This window comes from Anolis carolinensis, chromosome 5 (assembly GCF_035594765.1).
Source record: "Anolis carolinensis isolate JA03-04 chromosome 5, rAnoCar3.1.pri, whole genome shotgun sequence".
Classification (NCBI taxonomy): domain Eukaryota; kingdom Metazoa; phylum Chordata; class Lepidosauria; order Squamata; family Dactyloidae; genus Anolis; species Anolis carolinensis.
The window spans coordinates 152,326,945-152,353,612 of record NC_085845.1 but is presented as its reverse complement, the minus strand read 5'-3'; the positions used below and the strand labels follow the sequence as shown (position 1 = coordinate 152,353,612).

The following is a 26,668-nucleotide window of genomic DNA, read 5'->3' as shown; positions in this document are numbered from 1 at the left end:
AGAGTCAAAACCCAACAAGTTATTCTATATACAGTACCTATTTAAATTTAGAGGCTAGAAAAACTACTTTTTGCTGCAAATTCTAGTATTCCCCCATCCAGCAGTAGCCATTTCTTGTCATCACACACACACACATATATATTGCTTCCACTACCTCAAAGAACAACATACATGTTCAATGTTCAATGTAAAGAAAAATCATGTCGAGAACATGTTTCAATTCCTCTAGGTCTATGGTAAATATGAAAGGCTTGATGCCATACTGGAGTCATCAGTTATAGATCATCTCCGAATAAAGAAACATCCTTACTACCAAGTCGGGCGCAGTAAGAGTCAGGCTCATTTTCCCTTGTGGATATCCTTAGTTGGATAAAAATGATAGTTGATGGAAGAGGTTGGATTTGACTGGCCTCGCTTTTAAAGTCCCATACCAATTGATAGCTGAATGTGAGTAATTTGTTTCTTTTTTACTCTGAGAAATGTTTGTGACAACAGGGTAGAGGGGAATTTAGGGCAAATTACTTGCTTACAGAGGGTGTGGAAAAGTTATTTATTTATTTATTTGCCCTATTTTTACCCCACCTTTCTCTACCCCGAAGGGGACTCAAGGCAGCTTACATATGGCAATTATTCAATGCCTTACATACAAACATTAAGATCAAAATAAATTGAATTTAAAATACACATTAAACATTCAATATTAAAATCACACCATCTAGAAATCATGATCTAAGGAAATCATGGTAATTGCACATATTTCAAATATATTATTGCACTGTGCTATTTTCCAAAAGCCTAATCCCAAAGCCAGGTTTTTTTCTTTCCTTTTGAAGGCTAGGAGGGAGGGAGCTGATTTAATATTGCTAGGAAGTTTCACAGCTGAGGGGCCACCACAGAGAAGGCCCTGTCTCTCGTCCCCACCAGTCGCACTTTCAAAGAAGGCGGGACCGAGAGCAGGGCCTCCCCAGATGATCTTAATCTCCAGGGTGGTTCATAGGAGGAAATACATTCAAACAAGTAACCTGGGCCAGAACCGTTAAAGGCTTTATAGGCTAAAGCCAGCACTTTATTTATTTATTTGCGATATTTCTATCCTGCCCCTCTCTACTCCGAAGGGGACTCAAGGTGACTTTACATAAAGGCAGCCATTCGATGCCTTAACAACAATACACAATTAAATTGAACATTTAAAATAGAATAATAAAATACACTTAAACCGATTAAAAACAATTGAAAACCATACCATCATAATTGAATACATAATACGGTGTGGTCCAACCCGTGGCCCACGGGCTGCATGCGGCCCACCAATTCATTTTTGTTGGCCCTTGCCCTTCTTACTGGAAATATATTTTAATTTAATATTTGGAAAAAATCACTCTTTTTACTGCTTTAAGATTTTAAGAAACATTTTATTTCTGCAATGTCTCTGGCCCTCACATTCCTATACTAAAGTTTGATTGGCCCGCAGTAACTAAAGGTTGGACCACACTGGCATAATCCACAAGCATAAACCGGGCTGTTCCAATAGTCATAACAAATCGTTCCATATCTATTTGTTGCACATGTTCTCCAAAGGCTTGGTCACAGAACCATGTTTTTACTTTCTTGCGGAAAATCAGGAGGGAGGGGCTGATCTAATATCCCTGGGGAGAGAGTTCCATAGCCGAGGGGCCACCATTGAGAAGGCCCTGTCTCTTGTCCTCACCAATCATGCTTGCAAAGAAGGCAGAACTGTGAGCAAGGCCTCCCCAGATAAACTTCATAGGTGGTTGAATTGTGCTCGCCTAAAGAGTTAGCTTAAGCAGCTGAGGGGAGAAAGGAAAGAGCCTGAGGCTGTTAGGAATTGTGGTAATTGAAGTCCAAAACACCTGGAGGGCCCAAGTTTGCCCATGCCTGCTGTAGCTGCACCCTACACCTTTATAAGGAACCCAACTGCAGAAAAATAGGAAGCTGGTTTCGAGATGCCCCTCACACTTGCTATGAAAGCGCCCGACTTGTACTTTCGGTGCTTTGAAAAGAGAAAAACACACAGAGAGACATGGCAATATAGACACTTCCTGGAGGTAAAGCACGCAGCCGGACACGTCAATGACCACTTCAGCCAAAGGAGCTGCCCAGCCCAAACCGCAGCCAGGGCGGGCATTTGTTGACAACAGCCTCCCTTCCAGGACTGACGCGCGTCAACAGAGAGGCGTCTACATTTAATGAGCACCCACCCTGCCCACAAGGCAAGCCCAAGGCGCCCCTCCCGCCCGCTTTCCCCTCACAGCAGCAGTTTTGAGTGCCTCCCAAGTCAGGCTGAGGAGGAAGATTCACTCTGGGGCAGGAGGGGGAGAGACCTGGACGGTTGGCTCACCTTCTTCTTCATGAGGCCCAGCCGCCCGCGGGTAGCCGGAGACTCTCCCCGCCGGGACGCGAAGCAGACCTCCAATAAGCAGCAGCGGCAGGGAAAGCAGGCAGGCCTCGCTCAGGACAACTTCCGAGGCCGAGGGGGCGACTCCTTCCGGGGCAAACGGAGGGAGAGGGGCGCTTCTCCTGGGCGGGCGCGCGCGCCGGGATGCTCTGACGTCGGCTCGCCTTAGCGGGCGGGGGAGGGAGGCAGCAACCACCCACAGAGCGGGCTAGGCCACGCCCCCCAGGGCGCCTCCTTTCTGAGGTGCTAGGCAACGCCGAACCTGAGGGGCGGGTCCTTCGCGGAGGATTTCCAAGAGCCGAAATAAGCGCCCCCCCTCCCTCAAGTCTGGCGTTGCCTAGCAACCCAGAAAGGCGGCGCCCTGGGAAAGAAACTAGTAGAAGGCAAAGCAGGCCTAGTGGGGAAATGGCGCCTTACCGAACTACGGGCCTTTCCACACAGCCCTATACCCCAGAATATCAAGGCAGAAAATCCGACAATATCAGCTCTGAACTGGGTTATCTTGAGTCCACACTCAGATAATGTGGGATCTTCAGCCTTGATATTCTGGGATATAGGGTTGTGTGGAAGGACCCAAAATTTCATAGCATTGAGCCGTGGCAGCTAAAGTGGCGTCAAACTGGATTAATTCCACAGTGTAAATCAGACGTGGGCAAACTTTGGCCCTCCAGGTGTTTTGGACTTCAACTCCCAGAATTCCTAACAGCCGGAGGCTGTTAGGAATTGTGGGAGTTAGAAGTCCAAAACACCTGGTGGGCCAAAGTTTGCCCATACCTAGTCGGATTCTCGCGGGGCCCTTCCACGCAGCCCTATACCCCAGAATATCAAGGCAGATAATCCCACAATATCCGCTTTGAACTGGGTTATCTGAGTCCACATTGCCATATATTCTAATTCAAAGCAGGTAATGTATGATTTTATTCAGCTGTGTGGAAGGGGCCGTAGATGGACCCTCAGACTTCTAGCACCGTAATCATGCAAAAGTAGAGCTATCAAGCACAGAGGGGCTTCTTGTGTACCTTTAAGTCATTTCTGACTTATGGAAACCTTAAGGCAAACCTATCATGGGTTGTTGTGTTTTTGTTTTTGTTTTTTTGACAAGATGTATTCAAAATTTCACCTTTGCCATCCTCTGAGAGCCCTTCCACACAGCCAGAATATCAAGGCAGAAAATCCCACACTATCTGCTTTGAACTGGATTATTTGAGTCCACACTGCCATATATTCCAGTTCAAAGCAGGTAATGTGGGATTTTCATCAGGTGTGTGGAAGGGACCTGAGGCTAAGAAAGTGTGACTTGTCCATCCCAGGTCAACCAATGGGTTTCCATGGCCAAGGGAGGCTTTGAATCCAGTTTCTCAGAGTCCAGATGCAATACTGCAAAACCTCAGGTCCCATCCACGCTGCCATATATTATTTAGTATTTTAAACTGATAAAGATATCACAAGCTGCTAAATAGTTTTAGACCAAAAACAGGCAACAGCAACTGCTTTCTTCGCAGCTCTCAACAGCTCTTCCTCTGTGCATGAAACAGGGTATTGCGGGTAAGCATACAGATGCTGAGTTGCACAAGGTGGAGGATCCCTCTAGGTCAATGATGGGCAACCTTTTGCGCTTGGTGTGTCAAAAACCTAGCATGACTTGGGTGGTGTGTCACTTCGAGAAAAAAACCCATAATTTTGCAATATGTATAGTTTAAATAACAAAAATATATAATTGTAATATATAACTGTATTTAATAAATCAAAAACTATTTACTACCATTATTTCCATGTACAACAATCTATGGTACCTCTTGCAGTTTCCATCCTGATTTCTCGCTATTCTAGTTTCAATGTAATAATAATGAATATAATAATAATAAAGTAATATAATCATATTATAATATACTACAATAATGATAGAATAATAATAGAATGGTATAATAATCATCCCTCTGTCTCTCTCTCTCTCTCTCTCTCTCTCTCTCTCTCTCTCTATATATATATATATATAAATGTAATGTGCATAATTCCCATGGAGTAAACAACAAAACCACTGGACCAAATCACACCAAATTTGGCCACAAAAGACATAGTCGTCCAATCAATCTGCATGCGGCAGCGTGTCAACAAAAATGGCTAGGCGTGTCAGTGCTGACACGCATGTCATAGGTTGGCCATCACTGCTCTAGGTAGTCCCACTTAGCCAGGTTGTCTTTTGATCTGCTAACTCCGCTTCTGAGTCTGTTCAGGGACTTCCAAGTTCCCCATTCTTGGTTTGCCTCTGGAGGAAGACCCTCGGGGGGGGGGGGGGTCCACTTGGATTGCCTGATTTTTCTGCCCACAGGGATATTCTTGCTGTTGAGACTACACCGAACATATAATACAGTTCGAAACTGCAATATATAGCAGTGTAGATGGGGCCACACTAGCTCACAAAAGGATCTATACTGTTAAGTAAATACTAAACTAATTGGAATGCAAGGCCTAGGACTGCAGTTCTATGCACAATTGTAAAGGAATAATTTCACAATGTAACACTATTTTTGTTCCTGGGTTATAATTATCATCTCCTAATTGGTTTTATCATGAAAACATGGAAAAGATTTATTAAACTGCAAAATCTTTGTTCTTGCAAGAAATCCTTCAGCACATTTTGCTATAGTTTTTCAATGAATATCTATGATAGAGTCTCAACCAATTCACCATAGTTTGTAGCAGCCATGAACACAAAGTTTTTGGAGTATAACAACTATTGTACTTTCAAAGTAAGTACTGCACAATTAAACAAGACATTACACTTTCAAACCAGGAACAGAAAATTATTCACGTTTTGTTACATAGTGTTTTTATTCATTCAGTGGAACTCTCTGCTGAGGATACATGTGCTGGGTATTGCAGCAAAAGGTTCCTTAATTGTTTCCCCGCAATTATTTTGTACCATTTCCATTCTCCACTGTCAATTATCTTTAAAAAAAACTTCATGAAGATAAAAAACATTAATTATATCCTCTGACACTTTTTAAACTATGTCGCTCTGTCTCTAAGAGATTACATAATTTGAATCTTTGGGTGAAAGTCAAACCAATTAATTGTATTCCTTTCTTTTATAAATAGCATCTTATTAGGTCAGTTCCAAATCTATCAATTATTTCCTTCTTCTTTAGTTTGTTTGGGAAATAGCCAAATGTAGCATCATAATATATTTAGAAACAGTTTCCGAGAAACATACCTAATAGAGCGCTTTTAGGTGTGTTTCTTGGAAACCATTTCTCAATTCAGAACAGATTAATCAAATTGGTTTCCAGATGAATCAATTTACAAATTCAGAATATATTAATACAAATGTGTTACACTGAAGGTATTGAAAGATAACATGTGAAGTAGATTTGCTCATATAAAAGTATTTCCCAAAATGAAATATTCAGCGAGTTATTAACATCAAATGTATTAAAGGAGACATAGCTAGTCTTCCCATAAGATTCTTAATAATTTTGATAGAATTGGTACTAAACAATGCTCCATTTGATTGCAGTTTTGGATTACAGGGTATTCGCTGTGTTATAATCAATATAATTCTGTTTTCTGTTATATTTGATAACAATTTTATTTCATTTACGCTTTTAGCAGCAGCTTGAACCAACTATCCTCCCAGTTGATATTTTGTGTGAATTTCTGGCTTGCACCCTCATCGAAACGTATTTACCCAGAAGTAAATACGTTTCGATGAGTAATAATCCCTCCAAAGTGAGGCATGTACCTCAGCCCCAAACAGCTCAGGATGGTTGGGGCCAGCATTAGCTTTTCTTTCTCCCAAGGCATCTCAATCTTGACCTGTCATGCCCCTATTATTCCAGTCCTTGCACTCTCACAAGGAAGAACGGCCATTGTGTGGAGCTTTTGTGATGGAGATTAGGCTGCATAGACGACATATTTTCACCTGTGACCTCTATTGTGATAGAAAGTAGCCAGCTCAGTCCTGGAAGAAGCAGTCAACCAGCATAACTTGTTTTTATGCCGAGTGGAATATATCTGTTAAATAAATTGTCCCGTATTCTTTCCCATGTTCTCCTTTAGTTCGCTGGAGTCAGTCTCATTCCTCACCAGATCACTTCCCACAATCACTTCTTGGGCCATATTTGCGAGAGGCCCTTTTGCACATGAAAAAGAGGGCGGCTTTAAAGGAGAATAATAATTACTCTGTGCTTCTGGTCTGGACCTCACACATTTCTGACCTTTTAACCACTTTTCTCTCTGTGAGAGTTAGCCCTAGCTGTCTGAGAAAAAACAACTTTTTGCAGTATACTATTTCTATAGCATAAAGATTGTGACTGCTCAAAAATTTAAATTGTCTAGGCTTCTTCTAGATGTCTGTGTTGCTATCAATCTTTTAACCATATATATAGTAGACTTTCCGTTAACAAGAACTCAAGCAACCAGCAAAAACATCCAAGAAATAATATTAAAATTGCATATTGAATCCATAAAACCGTTTTTATAATACAGTAAAACTGGGTAACATTAAGTTTGTTTTTATATGTTTTAATGTGCTTTTTTATTACTGTATTTCAATCTTAATAACAAGTCAATACAGAGCTTGTAGTATGGTATAGTATGGGGTATAGTATAGGCCTGTTTTAATAGTAGATTGGCATCTACTAATCTCTGTAGATGCCGGTTAGCTGGGAGTCTGCTGTAAAATATTGTACTGTATCATGTTTAAAAAGAGCCATTGTGTCAGAGAGCCACTGTTGTGTAGTGGAAACCTATTGAGTGACTTTAAGCAAATCACACTCTCTCAATCTCAGAGGAAGCCAAGGACAAATCTTCCGCTGAACAAATTCTGCCAAGAAAACTCTGTTATGGTTTCACCTTAGGGTCTTCATAAGTTGAAAATTACTTGAAGGCACATAATGACAATGTTTGTGTTGACAATTTCTAACAGGATGATAATGATGTCAATGATATTTATTTGAAGAATAAAATATTTGAAGAATCTTGGAAATTTCACCTGGTCCAAAATGTTGCAGCCAGGTTGTTGAGCACAGGAGCATATGGCAAACGTGCTTAGGTTTCCCCTTCCTGATATGTGGCAGATATGATGCAATCAATGGAAGATTTTGCCTTTGGCAACATATTGGAAGCAAGGCAGATTAAGCTGCACTGCATCTTATTTAGATAAAGAGATAGGAGTTGATGAGTGAGAAAGGGCAGCGATTTGTATATTACAGCTCATGGTAAGGTCAGTGTGTTCATAGATTATGTTGTCACAATAGTTTGTTTCCTTCTACCGAAAATATTCATCTCTGGGATTAACTTTGAATTTTAGTGCAGAAGCTGTTGATGTGTGTGTGTGTGTGGGGGGGAGTAGCAGAGGGAGAAGCCAAAAATGTAATTGTTTCCCAATTATTGTCATGTAGAATTATCTGCAATTCATCGTACTGTTTCCCCCTATACTAATGGTGGTTAACCAAAAGATACATTATTTTAAATTGTTTTCAGTTATCTGTTTATCCATTAAAGGCATCAGATCAAATTTTGGAAGCTAAGCAAAGTCCACTTGGCTAGTACTTCTAGATTGTTTTCAACTATGAATGTTGAAGTATTCCAAGTAATAACAAGCCTTGTTAGTACTTTGAATGGGATACTATCAACTAAAACCAGATGCTGTAGGCTTTATTTCAGGGAGGGGCTTGCAAACCACCTCTGAGTATTCCTTGCTTAAGAAAACGCAATGAGACTCGTACATCCCATCATAAATCAAAAAGTGACTTGAGCCATTTACAATCTAAAAAAGGTATGACACATAAAGAAAAAAAGGGGAGGAGGATTGAGTCTAGCAAGTGCTGGCTGTTGTTCTTTTGCTCCATGGCAGATGGGATAGATGGAGGCCTTTCCCCAATTTTCAATGTTGTTGTGTGCCTTCAAGTCACTTTAAGGTGAATCTATCACAGGGTTTTCCTGGCAGACTTTTTTCAGAGGGAGATTGCCTTTACCTTCCCTGATGCTGAGAGAGTGTGACTTCTCCAAGTTCATGGATTCCCCAACAAACTACAACAATCCCGCACTTAAATCACTGCATCACACTGGCTTTCTTTTCAAGCCTCAGGATACTTCTCTCCTAGGTTTAACAGTGGTACTGTGTAAAACTGCCACCTACTGTAAAAAATATAAATGACATTTTAGAAGTGCCCATATGGCTTCATCAGATTATATTGGACTTAATGAATTTTGAAAGCATAGCTTTAAAAAAAAAAGATCTAATGTAACTACTTTTAAGATAGTTGTTTGATATATATATTGTATATATAAACGAACACATCACCAGAATTTGGAATAAATTTTTAAAGTAACCAACTGCCATTAGTTGTTACTTCCCATTACTTTAAGAGCAATGCATTTGTTTACAAAAATGTACTTTAAAAACAGAAAAGTAGGCCAAAATAACCTTTTAGAAGTAGTGGGTAAAGTCACTGCTTGTAACTTAAAGAAAATTTGTGGTCATTGCAATACTTGACAAAAAATATCCATATGCCTGGTACAGTATTTGCAAATCCAGAAAGAGATATTTTCAGGGTTGGTGTTTTTTGTGCATTTTGGTTAGTCATTAAGGGTAAGACCTAACTGACTAGGTTGTTTAATTTCATATGTGCATAATGTTCAGTTTTAAATAAAAAGCTTGCTGAAATTTGTTGAACTGTTGTTATCTTTTACTAATTTAGGAGCCTAGCCATATTCATTCTATGTTATTTTTACTCTTGTACCATAATTTCTAAAGTAATGCCCAGAAAATTATTTAATTTATTAAATGTGGTATACCTATGCATTGTTGCTCAATTTAATTCTACGAAGTTATTTTTTCTCCTACTTGGAAATTAGCCTGTTGGAAAAACAAAGTGCATGTGCTAAAGAAAAAAATACATAAATGTTTCATAAAGGTATTTTATTTTTAGAACTCAAAACAACAGGCATTGCTACAGTAATGAATTCAATTAGGGTTAGGGTAAGTTTTCAATTTGCATCAATGCAAAATCCATGATATTTCTTTTGTAGTGGTACTTTCACTTTATCAGATGATTCTGACAAAGTAAAAAAAATTAAAGGCAAGTAAAAACAGAGTTAAAGGTAAAGTTAAAGGTTTCCCCTGACGTTAAGTCCAGTCATGTCTGACTCTGGTGCTCATCTCCATTTCTAAGCCGAAGAGCCGGCGTTGTCCATAGACACCTCCAAGGTCATGTGGCTGGCATGACTGCATGGAGCGCCGTTACCTTCCAACCGGAGCGGTACCTATTGATCTACTCACATTTGCATGTTTTCAAACTGCTAGGTTGGCAGAAGCTGGAGCTAAGAGCGGGCGCTCAAGCCGCTCCCGGGATTTGAACCTGGGACCTTTCGGTCTGCAAGTTCAGCAGCTCAGCGCTTTAACGCACTTCGCCACCGAGGCTCCTAAAAACAGAGTTAGGTAAAGGTAAAGGTTTTCCCCTGACATTAAGTCCAGTCGGGCCCGACTCTGGGGGTTGGTACTCATCTCCATTTCTAAGCCGAAGAGCCGGCGTTGTCTGTAGACACCTCCAAGGTCATGTGGCTGGCATGACTGCATGGAGCGCCGTTACCTTCCCACTGGAGCGGTACCTGTTGATCTACTCACATTTGCATGTTTTCGAACTGCTAGGTTGGCAAGAGCTGGGGCTAACAGCGGGTGCTCATTCCGCTCCCGGGATTTGAACCTGGCACCTTTCGGTCTGCAAGTTCAGCAGCTCAGTGCTTTAACACACTGCGCCACCACCTTTATGTTTAATGCAAAAAGATGTCTTCTTATCTAAGTCAATTAATTCCTATCAAGTGAACCAACAGTACACTTTCTAAACATGTAACACCAATATTATAGTATAGTGGGATTCACACAAGGCTCAGGAAATTACTAAAGGAACATGTCCATGAAACTCAAGAACAATATGGGAGGGGGGCATCTTTTTTCCTTCTTTTTCAAACAGAGAAATATGCTATTTAAATAAAATGAAAAGACAATTTTATTTCAACCATGAAAATATTCTTTATTTTAAAAACATTTAATAGTGAAATGTTCCATGATGAACCTCTTTCTCTCTTACACACACACAAACACACAAAAACATATACTAATATCTCACCCTCCTGCCTCTAGAATCTTCTTATATGCCATAATCACTATTAAACCCTGGAGAAAGCGTTAATAATTTAATTACCAGAAGGCTTATTTTTAGTCCCTTTAAAAAAAAGATATGAGCTATATCTCTTTGGACTGATCATCATCCTCTAGTTTCCTGATTTCGTTTTTCAAGCAGTTGATAGTTTCGCGACTTGCTTTTAATCTTTCTTTCAGTTCGGCAATCTCAAAACTCGTTTTCTTCTTGGCAGCTTCCAACTTCTCTCGGGTTTTGACCTCGACATTGGCAACTGAAAGAAGGAAAGGTATACAGAATTTATTACAGGGCCTTAATCAAAGTATATATAAATATTTAAGAAAAGAGGGTTGATCCCATTTCATCGACTGTATTTTTCCTGGCTTGATGGATATTAAAACATTGGCGTGCATATGTTTACCAAGCTTGATTTCTAAATTATAGCACAAAAAAGGTACAGCTTAATAAATGTATCTTGAGAAGCTAGAATTTAAGTTAACAGCTATGACACAATAATAATAATAATAATAATAATAATAATAATAGTAATACTTTATTTTTCTATCCCGCCACCATCTCCCCGGAGGGACTCGGGGTGGCTAACATGGGGCAGAGTCCAACAAAAAAATAAAGAATAACAAATGAAAACACATATAAATAACTAAAAACAATAGTACAACAATCAAGTAAAATAATCAGTTAAAAACATACCATATCATAAAACATAGAATGGCCAAATAAGTTAAGGCAATAATATCAACATCACCACTATGAATAAAAGGGTCAAGCGCAAGAAAATACATAATTCCAAGGGCTTTTGATAAAGTGCAGAGACAAGCATTTTACCATATGCTGCACCAGTGTCACACATAAGGATTTTTTACACTGCAATGCTATGCAGGTTGATTGCTCTCTGCTGACACCAACAAGGGACTTCATATAAATTATTGCCATGATGAAAATAAATGTAAATAAAAGTATTTTTTCAAACTATATTTTGTGTAGACTATAAAGAATCATGTAAAGTTGTGGCCCTAGGCTTTCATTCTCAAAAAGGGGCAATAAAGCATTTAAAGACCAAATTCTAATTCAACCAAAGACTGGCATTCAACACTTACACTCTGTTTCATGCTTATAAGCACCAAGTGTTAACTGACGAGAAGTGGTCAAGAGCTGCTGCATCATAGCAGTAGGATCCTGAAAAATCTAATGCAGAAAAAAAGAATGAATTTCTGGAGCTGTGGTTTTTGAAGCTGTGAAATACATTTTCCTTAACGGTTTGTTTTCTTACCATCTCATCATAAAATTCAGAAACTACTGTTTTCTTCCCCAAGATTGCATTAGTATCAGATTGAAACAGCTTCAACAGATGATACAGGGTCACCTACAGAGGGAAAAAAATCCTGTTTACTATGAAATATAAAAACTATGCTACAACAGAATTAAATATTATAATTTTTCCCATTTTAATAATGATTCATTATGATAAAAGGAAACACAGTATCTAAGCAAAATCTGGAGAAATAGCTTGAAGATGAATAGCAGGAAACCTTCAAGGTTACAGTTCACACAGTACATTTCTAGTAGCATAGAAAAAGAGTTACTGAAACTGATACACTGGGCTTTTATTAGTAGTTTAACTTAAGAATTTCTGTAGAGGCAATTTTAAAGACAATTACACTTTCTGAATGATTCCCAATAAGGCATGTAGGAGCAAACCTGTCATAGCTGATATGAAACACCTTCAATTCAATTAGGTATGAAAAGTAGGACTTTGCTAGAGGTGGAAGTAATACTTACAGGTCTTTCATTAGGATCGATAAAAAATATCTTGATGATGATTTCAAATTCACCCCAGCCTGTTTCAGTGATTTCATATGGTGGCTTCGTTACAACTAAAACAGAAAAGAAGGAAAGGCTGCAAACCACACTATCTTTTAAAAGTGAAGAAAATGTGTATGTACTAAAACAATAAATAAATAAGTCACATTGACACCATACCTCTCAGTGGATTACCATAGCTTTCATGCAACTTAAACTGGATTTTCTTTACATAGGCAGACATATCCTAGAACAAATATAGCCAACACTTACTTACACATTTAGTAACACATTTTATATTGTTTCATTGTCTCCTTTGTTGTCTGTTCCCTTCACAGCCTACCAGATTGGTTTAGCGAGCATTTGTGTGACCTCTAATTTTCTACCAAAAAGCTTTCTGAAATAAGCACACCTAATGCTGAGTACATTTACAAAGAAATGAATGACGTGTGTCCTGCCTAGAGGCACTTCAGATTCCAACAAAAGAGCAATTTCCAAAAGGACAATTTATTCAGATCACTATTGACCCTAGGTTATTCAGATCACTTTTTCTATTTACCCATCATTTATTTGCTGTATGGTTTCTGTTTCTAGAAACTGCAATTATACTTACGTATGTGTGTCTTCAAGTTGCTGGTGAATCAAGGCAACCCCATGAATTTTACAGGGTTTTCTTAGACAATTAATACCCAGAGATATTTTTTCCAATTCACTTTTCTAAAATATAGCCCAACAGCACATGATATTCATTGGCAATCTCCCATCCAAGTACTAACCAGTGCTGACCTAGTTAGCGGCAAAGTGAGGTGAGTAGAATCGAGATGCATCATAAGTATTCAGGATACGATTCTAGTACATTTCTCCCTTTTTGCCTACCTCATTTCTGTAAGGTTTAACATACACTGTCCACTGATGTGTGTGTCCATCTTCTTCTCGTTTCTTTCCAAAATAGCGTGCCACATTCCCATAAACTATAGGTTTCACAATAGTCACACCCTTCAAATAGATAAAAAGGAGGCAACTTAAATTCAGAAAATTGACTCTTCAGACAAGCATTTACCTTTATCTGTGTTATGATTGTTTCTAGGCATTGAATGTTTGCCTTTGTGTTTGTGTATGCTGGAATCCACCCCGAGTCTCCTCGGGGAAATAGGGAGGAATATGAATAAACTATTATTAGCAGATTACTACAAGATTTGAATATGTGTATAAGGTGTATAAGGGACACAAAAGAATGTCCTGCTTAGACTTGGATCTCATCTCCAAAATATGTAATCATGCAAAGATACAGAATGGGGACACCTGGTTCAACAGCAGTAGATGTGAGAAAGATCTTGGAGTCTTCGTGAACAAGTTAACATGAGCCAACAATGTGATATGACAGCTAAAAAGGCCAATGGGATTTTGGTCTGCATGAATAGGAGTATAATATCTAGATCCAGGGACGTCATGCTACTCCTCTATTCTGCCTTGGTCAGACCATCTACAACACTGTGTCCAATTCTGGGCACTGCAATTTAAGGGAGATGTTGACAAGCTGGAATGCATCCAGAGAAAGGCGACTAAAATGATGAAGGGTCTGGAGAACAATCCCTATGAGGAGCGGCTTAAAGAGCTGGGCATGTTTAATCTGCAGAAAAGGCTGTGAGACATGATGAAGGCCAGGTATAAATATGTGAGATGAAGTCATAAGGAGGGAGCAAGCTTGTTTTCTGCTGTCCTGGATACTAGGAAGTGGGATAATGACTTCAAACTACAGGAAAGAAGATTCCACCTAAGCATCAGAAAGAACTTCCACACTGTGAGAGCTGTTCAGCAGTGGAACTCTCTGCCTGGAGTGTGGTGGAAGCTCCTTCTTTGAAGGCTTCCACCACAGGAAAGGGCCTGAGGCTGTTTGGAATTGTGGGAGTTGGAGTCCAAAACACCTGGCGGGCCCAAGTTTGCCCAGGCCTGCTCCAGACTATAGAGTTAATGCACGATACCATGAGTGCAGCTACACTGTGGAATGAATGCAGTTTGACACCCTTTTTTACTGCCATGGCCCAATACTACAGAATTATAGCTTTGTTACAAGATCTTAGGGCTGGTGCCCCCACCAAACTACAACTCCCTGGATTCCATAGCAGTTAAAAGTGGGGCAAAACAAGTAGCTGAACTCCAAATTGCACTGATAAGAGACGGAAACAGAGCCCAGCACAGCCCCGCCCTTTCCCCCTCAAAGTCTCTCAGGTTACTTTGGCGACAATCGAATGCAACCGCTATTGGCTAGGCCACCAGAGCACGCGCACGCGGGCGTGCACCCCCTCCCCCCTCCCCTCTGTCCCTCCAACCGACGCTCTCACCTTTACTCTTCCTCCCGAGTCAGGCCCGAACTCGGCCATTCTCTTGAACATATTGTACCGGAAGCCAAGGCTCCTCGCGCCGCTCGAGAGCAGCCAGGCCGCGCTAAGGCAAAGGCGTCCCCATCCGCCCCAGGGGCCCCTCCGCGAGCCGCCTTTCCCGCCCTCCGCGCGCCTCTCCTCTCAGCCGCCCACCAGGCCCCCTCGCCCACAACTGCTTCCGGATTGCGGAGGCGAATTCACCTGCGCTAAATCGGATTTCTGATTATTTTTAAGAAGCAACTCTATGTTCCATTGTCGCCGTCATGGCAACCGCCTGTAGAATTATGGGGCTTGTATTTTAGCGAGAGCCGCTAGCACTCTGGTTGAGTTCTCAATGCCCTTCCGTGGACTACAAGTCCCAGGATGCCACTGAATCTGGCCAAGGCCGTCGAAGTGAAACAGAGCTAACAGAATGGCTTGACCCGGAAGTGGGAGGAAGCAATCCCTGTCAGGGGACGTTTGGCTAACATTTAAAAAAAAAGGTGTGTTTAAGCTTTGGTTCTCCAATTACGGTTGGATTTAAATTCCTAGAAGCCCCACATGGCAGGTAAAAAGGTAAATGTTTTCCCGACCTTAAGTCTAGTCATGTCCAGCTCTGAAGGATGCCAATCTCCATTTCTAAGGCATGATGGCATGGAGCATTATTACCTTCCCACCAGAACATAACTATTGATCTACTCACATTTGCATGTTTTCGAACTGCTAGGTTGGCAGAAGCTAGGGCTAACAGCAGGAGCTCACCCTACTTCCCGGATTCAAACCACCAACCTTTCGGTCAGCAAGTTTATTTATTTAATATACCACTCTTCTCCCCCGGGGGACCCAGAGCGGTCTTACACAATGGCAGAATGCCACACACATATATATATATTGTATAACCCACTGCCCCATCGGAGGGGGGCTCCCCCCCCTCGTGGCACGGCAAGGTATTTTAGACTGTTTAAGGCTTTCATGGCCAGAATCACCGGGTTGTTGTGAGCTTTCCTTCAATCATGTTTAGACTCTAATAATACATATGTGGACCTTTAGATTCTGTATTTGCACTTTACATTTCTGAGATCAAATACTGCCGTTTTATCTACAGCAGGGGTCCTCAAACCTTTTAAGTGGAGGGCCAATTCATGGTCCCTCAGGCTGTTGGCAGGACGGACTGTGATGAAATAGTCCAAAATCAGGATTGTTGTTGTGTGCCTTCAAATCATTTCAGAGTTAGGTCAACCCTAAGTTTAAAGTTTAGGACAGAGGCCAGGTCAATGACCTGGGAGGGCCGCATCCGGCCCATGGGTCTTAGTTTGGGGACCCCTGATCTAGATGATCTCATAAGACCATAGGTAAGCAGAGACCTCCAAAGACCATCTAGGTGGTGTCATAGGACCATAGGTAAAGAAAGGGACCCTCAAAGGCCATCTAGACGGTCTCATAGGACCATAGGTAAGGAAAGGGACCTCCAAAAGCCATCTAGATGGTCTCATAAAATCATAGGTAAGCAAAGAGACCTCCAAAGACCAGGTAGACTTAGGTCAACCCTAATTCTAAAGTTTAGGACAAGGGCCAGGCAAATGACCTTGGAGGGCTGCATCCAGCCCCCAGACCTTAGTTTGGGGACCCCTGGTCTACAGCAATGGTTGTATTTTATTGTTTTTACCAAGGGATACTGTGAATTTATGATGTTTACTGTCTTATGTTTTGTGTCACAACTTGAGTGTTCTGTGATCCACCCCGAGTCCCTCTAGGAAATGGCAGCAGGATGTAGTATTTATTAGTAGTAGTAGTAGTAGTCATAGTGGTAGTAGTAGTAGTATTTCCAGGCTGTATGGCTATGTTCCAGTAGCATTCTCTCCTGATGTTTCACCCATATCTATGGCAGGTATCCTCAGAGGTTGAGGTATATTGGAAACTGGAAGGTCCAGGATGGGAGAAAGAACTCTTTGTCTGTTGGAGAAGCTATTGGAATCCACAAGCATGTGGATAATTTCAACAGAAAGGAGAAACCCATGAAAATGAACAAAATCTGGCTACCAGTATGAAAAAACTCTAAAATCAGGGCAGTAAATAAAAAACTCCAAAAACGGGAATTCCAGCCATGAAACAATCAGGGCCAGCTAAAACCTCCCAACAAAGGATTCCCCCAGGCAGGAAGCACCAATGCTAATCAATGTAATAAATTGCAGCATTCACACTTGCCTCCAACAGGCAAGAGTTCTTTCTCCCAATCTGGACCTTCAATTTTCTGATATACTTCACAACCTCTGCCATAGATGTGGGCGAATTGTCAGGAGAGAATGCTTCTGGAACATGACCATAGAGCCGGAAAACTCTCAGCAACCCAATTTGGGACTGATTATAATTCTGTAGTTATATCCCAGAATCTTCCTGAAAACAGAACGGGGACACCACTTGAAACAAAAACGGAATTAAAACAGAACTGATTTGCATACCCCTAATTACAACTTGAAATATACAAAAATTATATATTATCAGTAGTAGTTATATTTAATATATTAGTATTACTATATTACAATATTATCAGATATATAGTATTAATATAATATGTATATGTATTAATAGCATAGCACAATATTAGCATTATACCTTATATTGGACCATACCACAATACTGCAGTATTTTTAGTAATATTATATGTAATTATATGTAATATATAATACTCAGTATTTTAGACTAAATAGAACTTAAGTATTGTTCCTTTCCCTAGTAAGAATTCTGCCCACTGCTTGATTTTTTCCTTCTTAAGCATCTAAAACGATAGTGGAGTCTTGAAATGTATACACCCCTGGAATATTTGCCATTTACATTCCCTTAGTCACTTTGCCTTTTTCTTGGGATCCCTGACTCGTTTGAACTTTTACTGTGAATGTTGAAGCTGAAGGAACTTACTGCTCTTATTTGGTGGCAATAACCCCATCCTCCCCAACAAAACTCTTGTGAAAAGCATTTATCTAAATTTTTCACAGCCTCCTTTTTCTGTCACGTGACAATCCTGTGCACACATTATGAATAGACGGAAGTTTCACACCATTCCAGTATCTGCAATATAACATGTTCTTACAGTCCTTGCAGCAGTGAATAGTGAGACCATTTCCTAAATCAAAGGCAGAGGTGGAATTAAATGTTGTTGGTGGGGGACGTTCCTGTTCTAGCACGTGGGCCCTTCCACCTCACCTCTAAAGAAACTCCTAAGAAAACATTGGCGCTTGTTACTGCAATTTTTGGAACATTTTCTGTAGGATTCCACAAAACTAGGCAAGAGGTGATGGGGGAGAAAACAAAGATGTCAGGCATTTTGTAGTACATACTGTATAGGCTCCTCAGCAGGTTAATACGGCAGTTATCTAAAACCAAGATAAATGAATGCGTGAGCAATTGTAAATTGCACAAGCAACACTATGCTGCATCTACAGTGGAGAATTAATGTGGTTTGCCACCACTCTTAACTACCATGGCTCAATGTTATGGAATCATGGAGGTTGTAGTTTTGTAGCCTTCTCTACCAAATAGACCTGGTCCTTCACCGAAGTACAACTCTGGGATTCTATAGCATTGAGCCACAGTAGATAAAGTGGTGGCAAACTGTATTAATTCTACACTGCAGATGCAATCACTATTTGCCTTCCCATTCTTGTCTACATATTCTGAGGCTACTCTCCTAATCTGACATCTTCAGATTGACTACAATCTCCATCATCTCAAATCAGCACAGCCAAATGGTTTTTTTGTAGTCCAAGTATCTGATAGAAATTATGTTGAAGGAGGCCAAAATTACAATAGCAATCATAAATATAAACTCCTTAGTTCTAACGAGAATAGACCACTTTATTTGCTGTGTACATATACAAAATATTGTAATGAGTGCTATCCTGTGTATTTCAGATTCAAACCTGCCTGCAGGAACCCACAGAGCACATGCCAAGTCCAGAGAAAACTTTTCTTTTTCCAAAGCTGACAGGTTAGTTCTATTCATTTATTTCAATTAGAATACAGTACAACAATTTTTCATAGGGCTTCTATACCTGTTCCTTCTTCCTTTCTCAGATCTGTCAATGGTCACTGAAATCTACTGGTAATAGGAATAAACATGTATGTAATCATTATCACCTGCAGCAAATTCATTTTTAATACTTTATTTAAAAAAAAGTGCATAAAACTGTTAGTTCCAATAATCTCTAGTAAAGAATAGCTTTCAGAAAATTACACCTTAATTATGTGTATGAACGCAGAGCTATTAATTTTACTAATGATTATGGCTAATTAAACCTTTTAAAAAATCAACTGTTGTTGTTACTGCTCACCATAGCAAAATAAAGCTGACAAAGTATTTCCATTGAGTCAATTTTAAACGGGCATATTTAAATGATCTAAATTAGAAAAATAATGGTGCATAACATGCACAAGACAACAGTTTACATTGTTGACTCTACATCATTCGTTTTGCATGATGGTTGGATTTTTTCATCCTGTTTGTGCTGGATTTTCCTTCTGGCCAATTGGTACCCGTTTAGGTAAAAAAGTCAACACTATAGCTTAAAGTCTTTATCATGAATTTTCAGATTTTTTCCTTAGATACAAAGGGGATGTAAAAATGGGATGTTTATGGTAGACGTCAGGGCCTAGCAGTAAAGTATTACAAATATTTCATGGGATCTTCTTTAATGGAGAATGTATGTATATATTGTATGACAGTCTTGTAATAGAAACGCCAAATAATCTACTAGACCTGGAAGTGAAGGCTACTCTGTGATCATTAGGAGAAATATCAACTTCACTTTTCTCTTCTTGATAGTTTCACAATCCAACTTAAATTCAGGAACAGTTTTGTGTGTATACACACACATATAAATCAGTAACAGTGTGCTTATATATGCTCGGGCCCTGAAGTGTTCATTTATTTTGATTTTTTCAGATTTTGGAATATCTGCATATACATAATGAGACACCTTAGAGATGGGACCCAAGTCTAAACACAAAATTCACATCTTTCATATAGACCTTATACACATGGACTGAAGATAATTTTATACACAACATTTTAAAATAACTTTGTGCATGAAGCAAAATTTGTATCCACTGAACCAACAGAAAGCAAAAAGGTCACTATCTCAGGCACCAATGAAAACAATTTTGTAATATTTTAGACCTGTACTTTTATTTCACAATGGCAGCACGTATTATCAAAAGAATACAACGCAATCTTAAATGACTTGTTAAACTGTCTTTATTTTGTCTCCAACACAAGGTAACTTCTTTTGCAGATTAAAGACCAAATCCTAACAGTCACCTGAAGAAAAGAGTTCTGATAGAAGAATATGAGAGAGATGGGATGATGGGATTAAAGTACATATGTAAATTTGATAGTATACCCGTTCACCTTATGACATTTCAGTGTCAAGAAATGCAACACTACCAAATGAACCATCATCATGCATTATGTCATGATCATTATGTAATTTTTTAAAAAAAATTGGTCATGCACAACAGTATTCGTAAAATCCATAATATAACAATTACACAAATTATGATTTGTAAATATATGTATGAATAAGATGTGATCTAGTGAAACTGCAGGCTAAATCATGTTTTTTTAAAAAAAAAATTAAGAGCATATGCTTATTTCACAGACTAAAAAGTGTTTTGACAGAAATTCTCATTTTAAATGCACTGTGCTTATACTATGTAAACTTCATTTGGTTTTTTAAAAAAATCTTGAGTCATTTAGACTTCTAAATTATAAAACTATTTATATGTGTATGAAATCCAAAATATCTCAAAACAATATTTAAATACATTAACCTCTAAATGTAAAATACAAGGTTTTGTAGCATATGCTTAAACTTTAGTTAGAACAAAAGGAGCTGTGTACAACTGGGGGGGGGGGAACCTGCCCCCTCGGTCTAACCCAGGCATGGGCAAACTTTAGCCCTCCGGGTGTTTTGCACTTCAGCTCCCACAATTCCTAACAGCTTACCTGGAGGGCCGAAGTTTGTCCATGACTGATCTAACCTTATGTTATCCTCATACCATAGAGCTCTCTTGACTACAGGGTCATCTTTGCTCTCCAAACTGCAACTCTGTAAATGGTTTCTTCATTAGTTTGTGTGTGTTGCATTTATATTTAAATAAACATGAAGGTGAGGATCAGGAAAATAGGAATTAGACAAAGAGCATTGAAATCCCCAAACTGCCATTCATTCACTCCTGGGTCAATGACCCCTTTAAAAAAAAAAAGGATTCCCCCAACTGATATAAAGCTTACTACCCCTTCATGTGATGTAGATCAATGCTTCTCAAAGTGGTGGTCCCTGACCTGGGCCAGTCTGTGGCAGGTTTCCAGGAAACAGTTGTAGCCAATCAGTATAAATGTAGTTTCGTTTCCTGACACATCAGGGAAAAAACTACCCAGTTTCCAACATCAGACAAGTTGAGAAGCACTCGCATAGGTCAATATTCCAACTTTGAGATTTGAAAACTATACTCAAAATGTTTCTCAATTAGAGCAAGGTATCAATTCATAATCAAGAAAGTTGACTCAGAAAAATGGAGATTCATGGAATGGCATTCTTTTTATTTAATCTAAGACTTCTCAACTGGAAAGGGACTAAGCAGCATGCAGTTAGATGGGAAAAATATGAAATCATAAATTAACAGGTACACATGTGTTATTCTCTCCTCTCCTGAAAAGAGAGAGGAGAGAAACACTGAATATATACAATGTTCCTAAAAATATTTTCCCTGATGTTAGCTACATAAATAGTAAATCAGTATTTTCTGCAGTTTCTCACTTTTAAATGACCTTACATGTTTTTTCTAAAAAGTCCTCTCAGATTTTAGAAATGGATTGACAACTAGTTAAAAGTATTAGTAAAATGTACATTTTACACAAGACATTTAATGATACAACATTAAAAGCAGTATGTTAAGGCTGTATGTTTTCTACATTAAACCCGTAAACAATATGACTAGCAAGATCCTATATAAAATTTAGGAAATACACTTAAACTGCATATAAGTGAAAAATGAAAAATTATCCTATACTGTATCAACAAAGAAATTTTAAAGCTGAAATCAACATACACACTTAAAACCTGCAGCTTGTAGTGATGGGAGAAACCAGAGATTTAGGTGTAATTCAACATACTGAGAATAAAAAGCAGTCTTAATACATACACTCCAGTGATGATACGTTAATCAGGATTCTCTTTGTTAAAATCACTCAAATTTAAACAAAAACGTGCTTCATATACCCCCTGAAGCAATGCTTAACAAGCCACCTGAGCTGACATCAGATTGAGAAAAGCCAGCACATCTCTTCGTTAAATATTTAAAAGTGCTTTGTCTAAAAAATATTTTCTCCAGAAGTTCTCCCTCCAGCTACTATTTTTTGTTCAATATTGGGGGGGGGGGGGAAGCAATCTATGAAAAAGGTGTTCAAATTTGCTCTGCTAATTACATTTCTGGATTATAGAAGTAGCAACCTCTATAATAATACAACACACTGCAAATTCATGGTACAGTAGCCATGCAGAGAGATGACAACTCAAATATCCAGGACTGGGGCACTGATCAATTTTTAATCATTTCTCTCTCTCTCTTTTTTTTTTAAAAAACATTTAAATACTATTTCACTATGAAAATCTTTATACAAAGTATCAACTATATCCTTGAATATTATTTACATTCTTCAGAAGAAGATTAAATAAGCCATTAAAGCCTACTTCAATAACCTCTCCTGAAGGAGCTTGTAGTGTTGCCTGAAGAAGATATACAGATTTCTCTCTAAAGATTATTGTAAGTGGAATGCCTTCAGTTTCTTTGTCTAAAAATCTTTGGACCTTGTTAAAATCTACTGAGAATTAATAGATGTTAGAAATACTCACCTACATATAGAAAACAGTTATCAAAATTAATAATATTTTAATTTTAGCAGATCCATTGCCAGCAATGGTTAGTCTAGAGAAGAATATGTAAGACCATTTATACAAAACAGCATCTTTGTTGTTCAGTGATAAAATGCTAAATTCCAGAAAGTTAACTTAAGTTTTACAATTGTTTTCATTTTGGTTACTGGAATTATTTTTCAAAGAAAAACACTGATATGTAAATCTCACTTACCTGCTATCTTCAGTTTTTCTCTCTCTCAATGCAATTCAATCAAGATTCTCTGCCCACAGCTCAACTAATTAAAAGTAATACTACACTGGATTGTTTAGAGCCAAATAACCACTCAACATAGACAAGCAATTCTAAAATATTTCAACAATATCCAATTTTCCCATTATTTTGTGTTATTCAGATTGATTCCTTCAGGAAATGCCGCACTCCCATTCATGTCCAAACAAAGGAAATAACCTCATTGCATAAATTACACAAACACTTGTTCTAGGATGAAAAATTAAGGTGAACCAGGAAATCATGTTATTTTGTTGGAATTCATTTCAACTTCTCAACCACCCTTTCAGTGCATAAACAAATTAGAAGCTAAGGGGAATTTAGGAACTGTCATCTTCACATTACCAAGTGTGTAGATTCAGCCCAAAATATCTCACAGGAAATCAAACATTTCACATAAGAAATATTTTAGGATCAACAAAACTTAACAAATAGGAATAAATCATGAGCACCTCCAATGTACCAAATATTAAAAGGAATTTTTATACTAAATCGTTAATCATTAAAACTCTCCCACAAGAAGTTGCACACCCACACATTACACACAATTTGAATACACTGGCAATAAATGAACAAGCCAATTGTGCTGGTCCCAGCTATGCAAGCAAAAAAGTTGATTCTTGTAATTTGCATAAATCCTTAGTTGTGTTATACATATTCTCTGAGAAAATAGGTTTAGGTCCAGTCAAAATCTTTAAGTAGGCCAACTGCTATCTATCTACATTGTTCACATCTAACATGTCTCATTCGTTTTAATGGGTTTATTCTGACTGTGTCTGGATCAGACCAGTAACTTCAGCATTTCTGTGCTTAGCAAGATACAAACTAATAACCCAAATCTTATGGGGGCTTACTAAGAAGGAGACTTAAGTTTAATTACCTTACTCCTAAGAAACACCTGATACATTTTGCCTTCTTTGATAAGCATGTGAGAAACATTTATAGAAAAAGAACCAACAAAAAAGCATAATTAACTCTTTATAAAATTTGCTTGGTGGCAGCGTCAAATTTGATTCTGAAAAATGTGTGAGGAGCTTTTTTATTTAATTGTATTCTTAGTGCTATTACTATGCCTCTGTGTGTGTGATTCATATGTAAGCTCTTACCACTAACTGAAGAATCAATACTCATAAAATCTGGGGAACTACTTGAACAAACATTTAATACAACAATATTACTGTATACTAAAATAACTAGAAACCAGATAGGCACTAGTGTAATCCAAAAAGGTCTCATTTTTCCAAAGAAAAACATAAGACTACAAAGCAAGCAATGTATTTGTCACACATATGTATAAACTCTTTCCTTTATAATTTTGTGGAGTGCATTACATGTCCATTTATTAAGGCAAATTATTATTGTATTAGTTGTACAGGGAGTGTATGTATGTGAATCTTGGTAACACATGAGTCAATTATGTTGCTTTGAAAAGCCAATTTAAAATCTCGATTTTTTAAAAATGGGAAACATTTTTTTCAGTCACTTTTAACTGACATGCAACTATGTACAAACTGCCTAGAACTCTGAAGGCAGGGCACAAGCAGTAAAAGAACATCCCTGCAAGCAACTCATTTGAAAGTGACCAATGGCCTTCCCAATTGTATGTTTACATGAACTTTGCATTCAAATCAATATTCAGTTTTATCCCCTCAAAAGAAAGTTCAGTGGGTTTTTGGATCACAGAATATGAGTGTACAGTTTTTACATTTTTATATGCCTCTCAGCAATTTCAAGCCGTCCATACAAAAAAGCTACCATTTAATGATTGGTTCCAATAGCTATCAATTAACACCACTATTCTAGTAACATTGAGTGCTAGACACAACTGCTATTCACCAGATACAACATGTTGAGGCGTATGCAAAACATATGCACAGTTTTGTTAAGAGACATTTTAACATGATTAAATATTGCTAAACACAAGACACTCCCTGAGGTGTAAACATCAAATAACTTGAACAGCTTTACACATCAGCCCCATTAAATGGTTTATTACAACACTACATCTATTGTAATCAAATTGGTGCTTTTTACAGACATTATCATTTGAACATTTAAACAAGAACTACTATAAAAACAAGCATTTACGTGACTGTTTTCCAACTGCTTGCACATTTTAATTGTCAAATGTATATAACCAGTAATAAAGTTGCAAAAAGCTATACGTTTTAAATCACACAGGTTCCTTCAAATAAAACAGCTAAGCAACATAAAAAGGTAAGAGAGCTACTGGTTACCATGGATGCAGATTTGCTTTATTCAGATCTATTCCTGTTCAATTTATCCATGAATCTTTACAGGGTCTGTACGATCACAAGACGCAAACTGCAGGACAAGCCTCTTTCCACGACGTTCAGTTCCTTGTCTGGTGAGGCGTTACTTCTTCTTCCTTCAGCTGTAATGTGTCAAAATTTGTGATGTAGATTTTGCTAGATCCCACAGCAAGCAAAAATGGTTGGTTTAACTATACATACACAAATCGTGCACTTCAAATCTATTTCAGCATAATGGAAAACTAACACAAGAACATGGAGGCAGCAGCTATCTGCCTGAAAATAAATGACAACTAGATAGTTGTATATTGATTTACAGCATTTAGTCACTGAAAGCTACAAAGAGTTTCACAAAAACCTCAAGTATGAACACCCCTCCAGAATAAAAATTATGTTTTAATGAAAAATAATACAGAAACCTGATGGGATTCTCTTGTTTTTATATACCATATTTATAAAGTAAAAATAAATATTTACATATGTATAAGTAAACGCCTATATGACAGATAAATTGTACACAAATTGTAAGCCAGCCGTTTATCTCACTGAGAAGTTACAAATATGTTGTAGAGCAGCCCTGTAGAAACTATGACCCTCCAGGTGTTTGGGACTTCAGCTCCCAGAATTCCTGACCACTGAACAAGCTGGCTAAGGCTTCTGGGAGCTGGAGTCCCAAACATCTGGATGACCACAAATTGTGCAGGCATGTTGTAGAGCTATTGTTCACATTCAGAGCTAATGATAAACAACTAGTAGCTAATTCATACAAATTAGCGCAAATGGGGAAAAGTCGTTATGAGGTAGGTGTGTGTGTATGATATTGTTTTGTTCAGTGCATGGCTGGCACCCACAAATCACTAGCACTCTCTGTCATGCAAGGTATTTCCAAGCAATAGTCATATAAAATGTGGCTGCCTTTTTGCAATCATGTGAATCAGCAATCAAATCTTTATAGCAAAAAATCTTTAACACCATATTCATGGATAGGAACCATTTCTAAACAATGCCTTGCTCATATGGGAACCCTTGTTTGTGCTTTGACAGACTTATGATTGCTTTCATATGAAGCAAAAGCTGCACAATAAGCATCCTAATTCCAAAGAGATAGGTTAGGCAACCAAACTGCCTAACCTAGCTCTTCGGAAGCCATGCCTGAACTTTATGGGACATACTACCAATAAATTATTTCCAAATTAGTTACAACTAGAACATACTATACAATTATGGGACTACACACCATTTTAAATGTGATGGAAGCATCCCATGGAATTCTGGGATTTATACTTTAATGACACAATAGAGTTCTCTGGTATAGAATTCTTAATATGAAAATTAAAAAAAAAACAAGGATTCCATAAGATGGAGCCATGACATTAAAAGTAGTAACAAAGTGCTGTAACTGTGTAGTGCAAAAGATACCACAGTGAATAGGTTCGCTTGTTAAGTCAACAC

At 38.4% G+C, this 26,668-nt stretch overlaps 3 protein-coding genes and 1 long non-coding RNA gene across 12 annotated transcripts in view; 1 reads left to right on the top strand and 3 right to left on the bottom strand.

Moving 5' to 3' along the window:
- Positions 1 to 2,566, bottom strand: part of frs2 (fibroblast growth factor receptor substrate 2) — a 53,113-nt gene extending 50,547 nt beyond the window's left edge. For both annotated transcript variants that reach the window (XM_016995864.2, XM_003224616.4), the window contains exon 1: positions 2,360 to 2,566. The gene's annotated coding sequence lies outside the window, so the exon portion shown is untranslated. The remainder of the gene's footprint in view (positions 1 to 2,359) is intronic.
- A 7,860-nt stretch (positions 2,567 to 10,426) lies between these two features.
- yeats4 (YEATS domain containing 4) lies at positions 10,427 to 14,939 on the bottom strand. The gene is made up of 7 exons (XM_003224615.4): positions 14,724 to 14,939; positions 13,258 to 13,377; positions 12,562 to 12,628; positions 12,361 to 12,455; positions 11,852 to 11,944; positions 11,679 to 11,766; positions 10,427 to 10,834 (listed from the first exon to the last, which is right to left on the bottom strand). The coding sequence occupies exons 1-7, from the start codon at positions 14,772 to 14,774 to the stop codon at positions 10,665 to 10,667; spliced, it is 684 nt and encodes a 227-aa protein (XP_003224663.1). The 5' UTR covers positions 14,775 to 14,939; the 3' UTR covers positions 10,427 to 10,664.
- Positions 14,940 to 15,066: 127 nt separating this feature from the next.
- Positions 15,067 to 22,372, top strand: LOC107983232 (uncharacterized). The gene is made up of 2 exons (XR_010006746.1): positions 15,067 to 15,244; positions 18,651 to 22,372. It is a non-coding gene; the product is annotated as an uncharacterized LOC107983232 (long non-coding RNA).
- A 2,546-nt stretch (positions 22,373 to 24,918) lies between these two features.
- Positions 24,919 to 26,668, bottom strand: part of cpsf6 (cleavage and polyadenylation specific factor 6) — a 60,352-nt gene continuing 58,602 nt past the window's right edge. For all 8 annotated transcript variants that reach the window (XM_062982594.1, XM_062982595.1, XM_062982597.1 and 5 more), the window contains one exon: positions 24,919 to 25,338. The gene's annotated coding sequence lies outside the window, so the exon portion shown is untranslated. The remainder of the gene's footprint in view (positions 25,339 to 26,668) is intronic.

What these genes read in the sequence shown, in the direction of transcription:
- yeats4 (XM_003224615.4), bottom strand. Translation starts at nt 14,774, where the DNA reads ATGTTCAAGAGAATGGCCGAGTTCGGGCCTGACTCGGGAGGAAGAGTA. An exon ending in CTATGGTAATCCACTGAGAG is followed by an intron (nt 12,456 to 12,561) that starts GTATGGTGTCAA and finishes TTTCTGTTTTAG; the next exon opens with TTGTAACGAAGCCACCATAT. An exon ending in TTATAAGCATGAAACAGAGT is followed by an intron (nt 10,835 to 11,678) that starts GTAAGTGTTGAA and finishes TCCTTCTTTCAG; the next exon opens with TTGCCAATGTCGAGGTCAAA.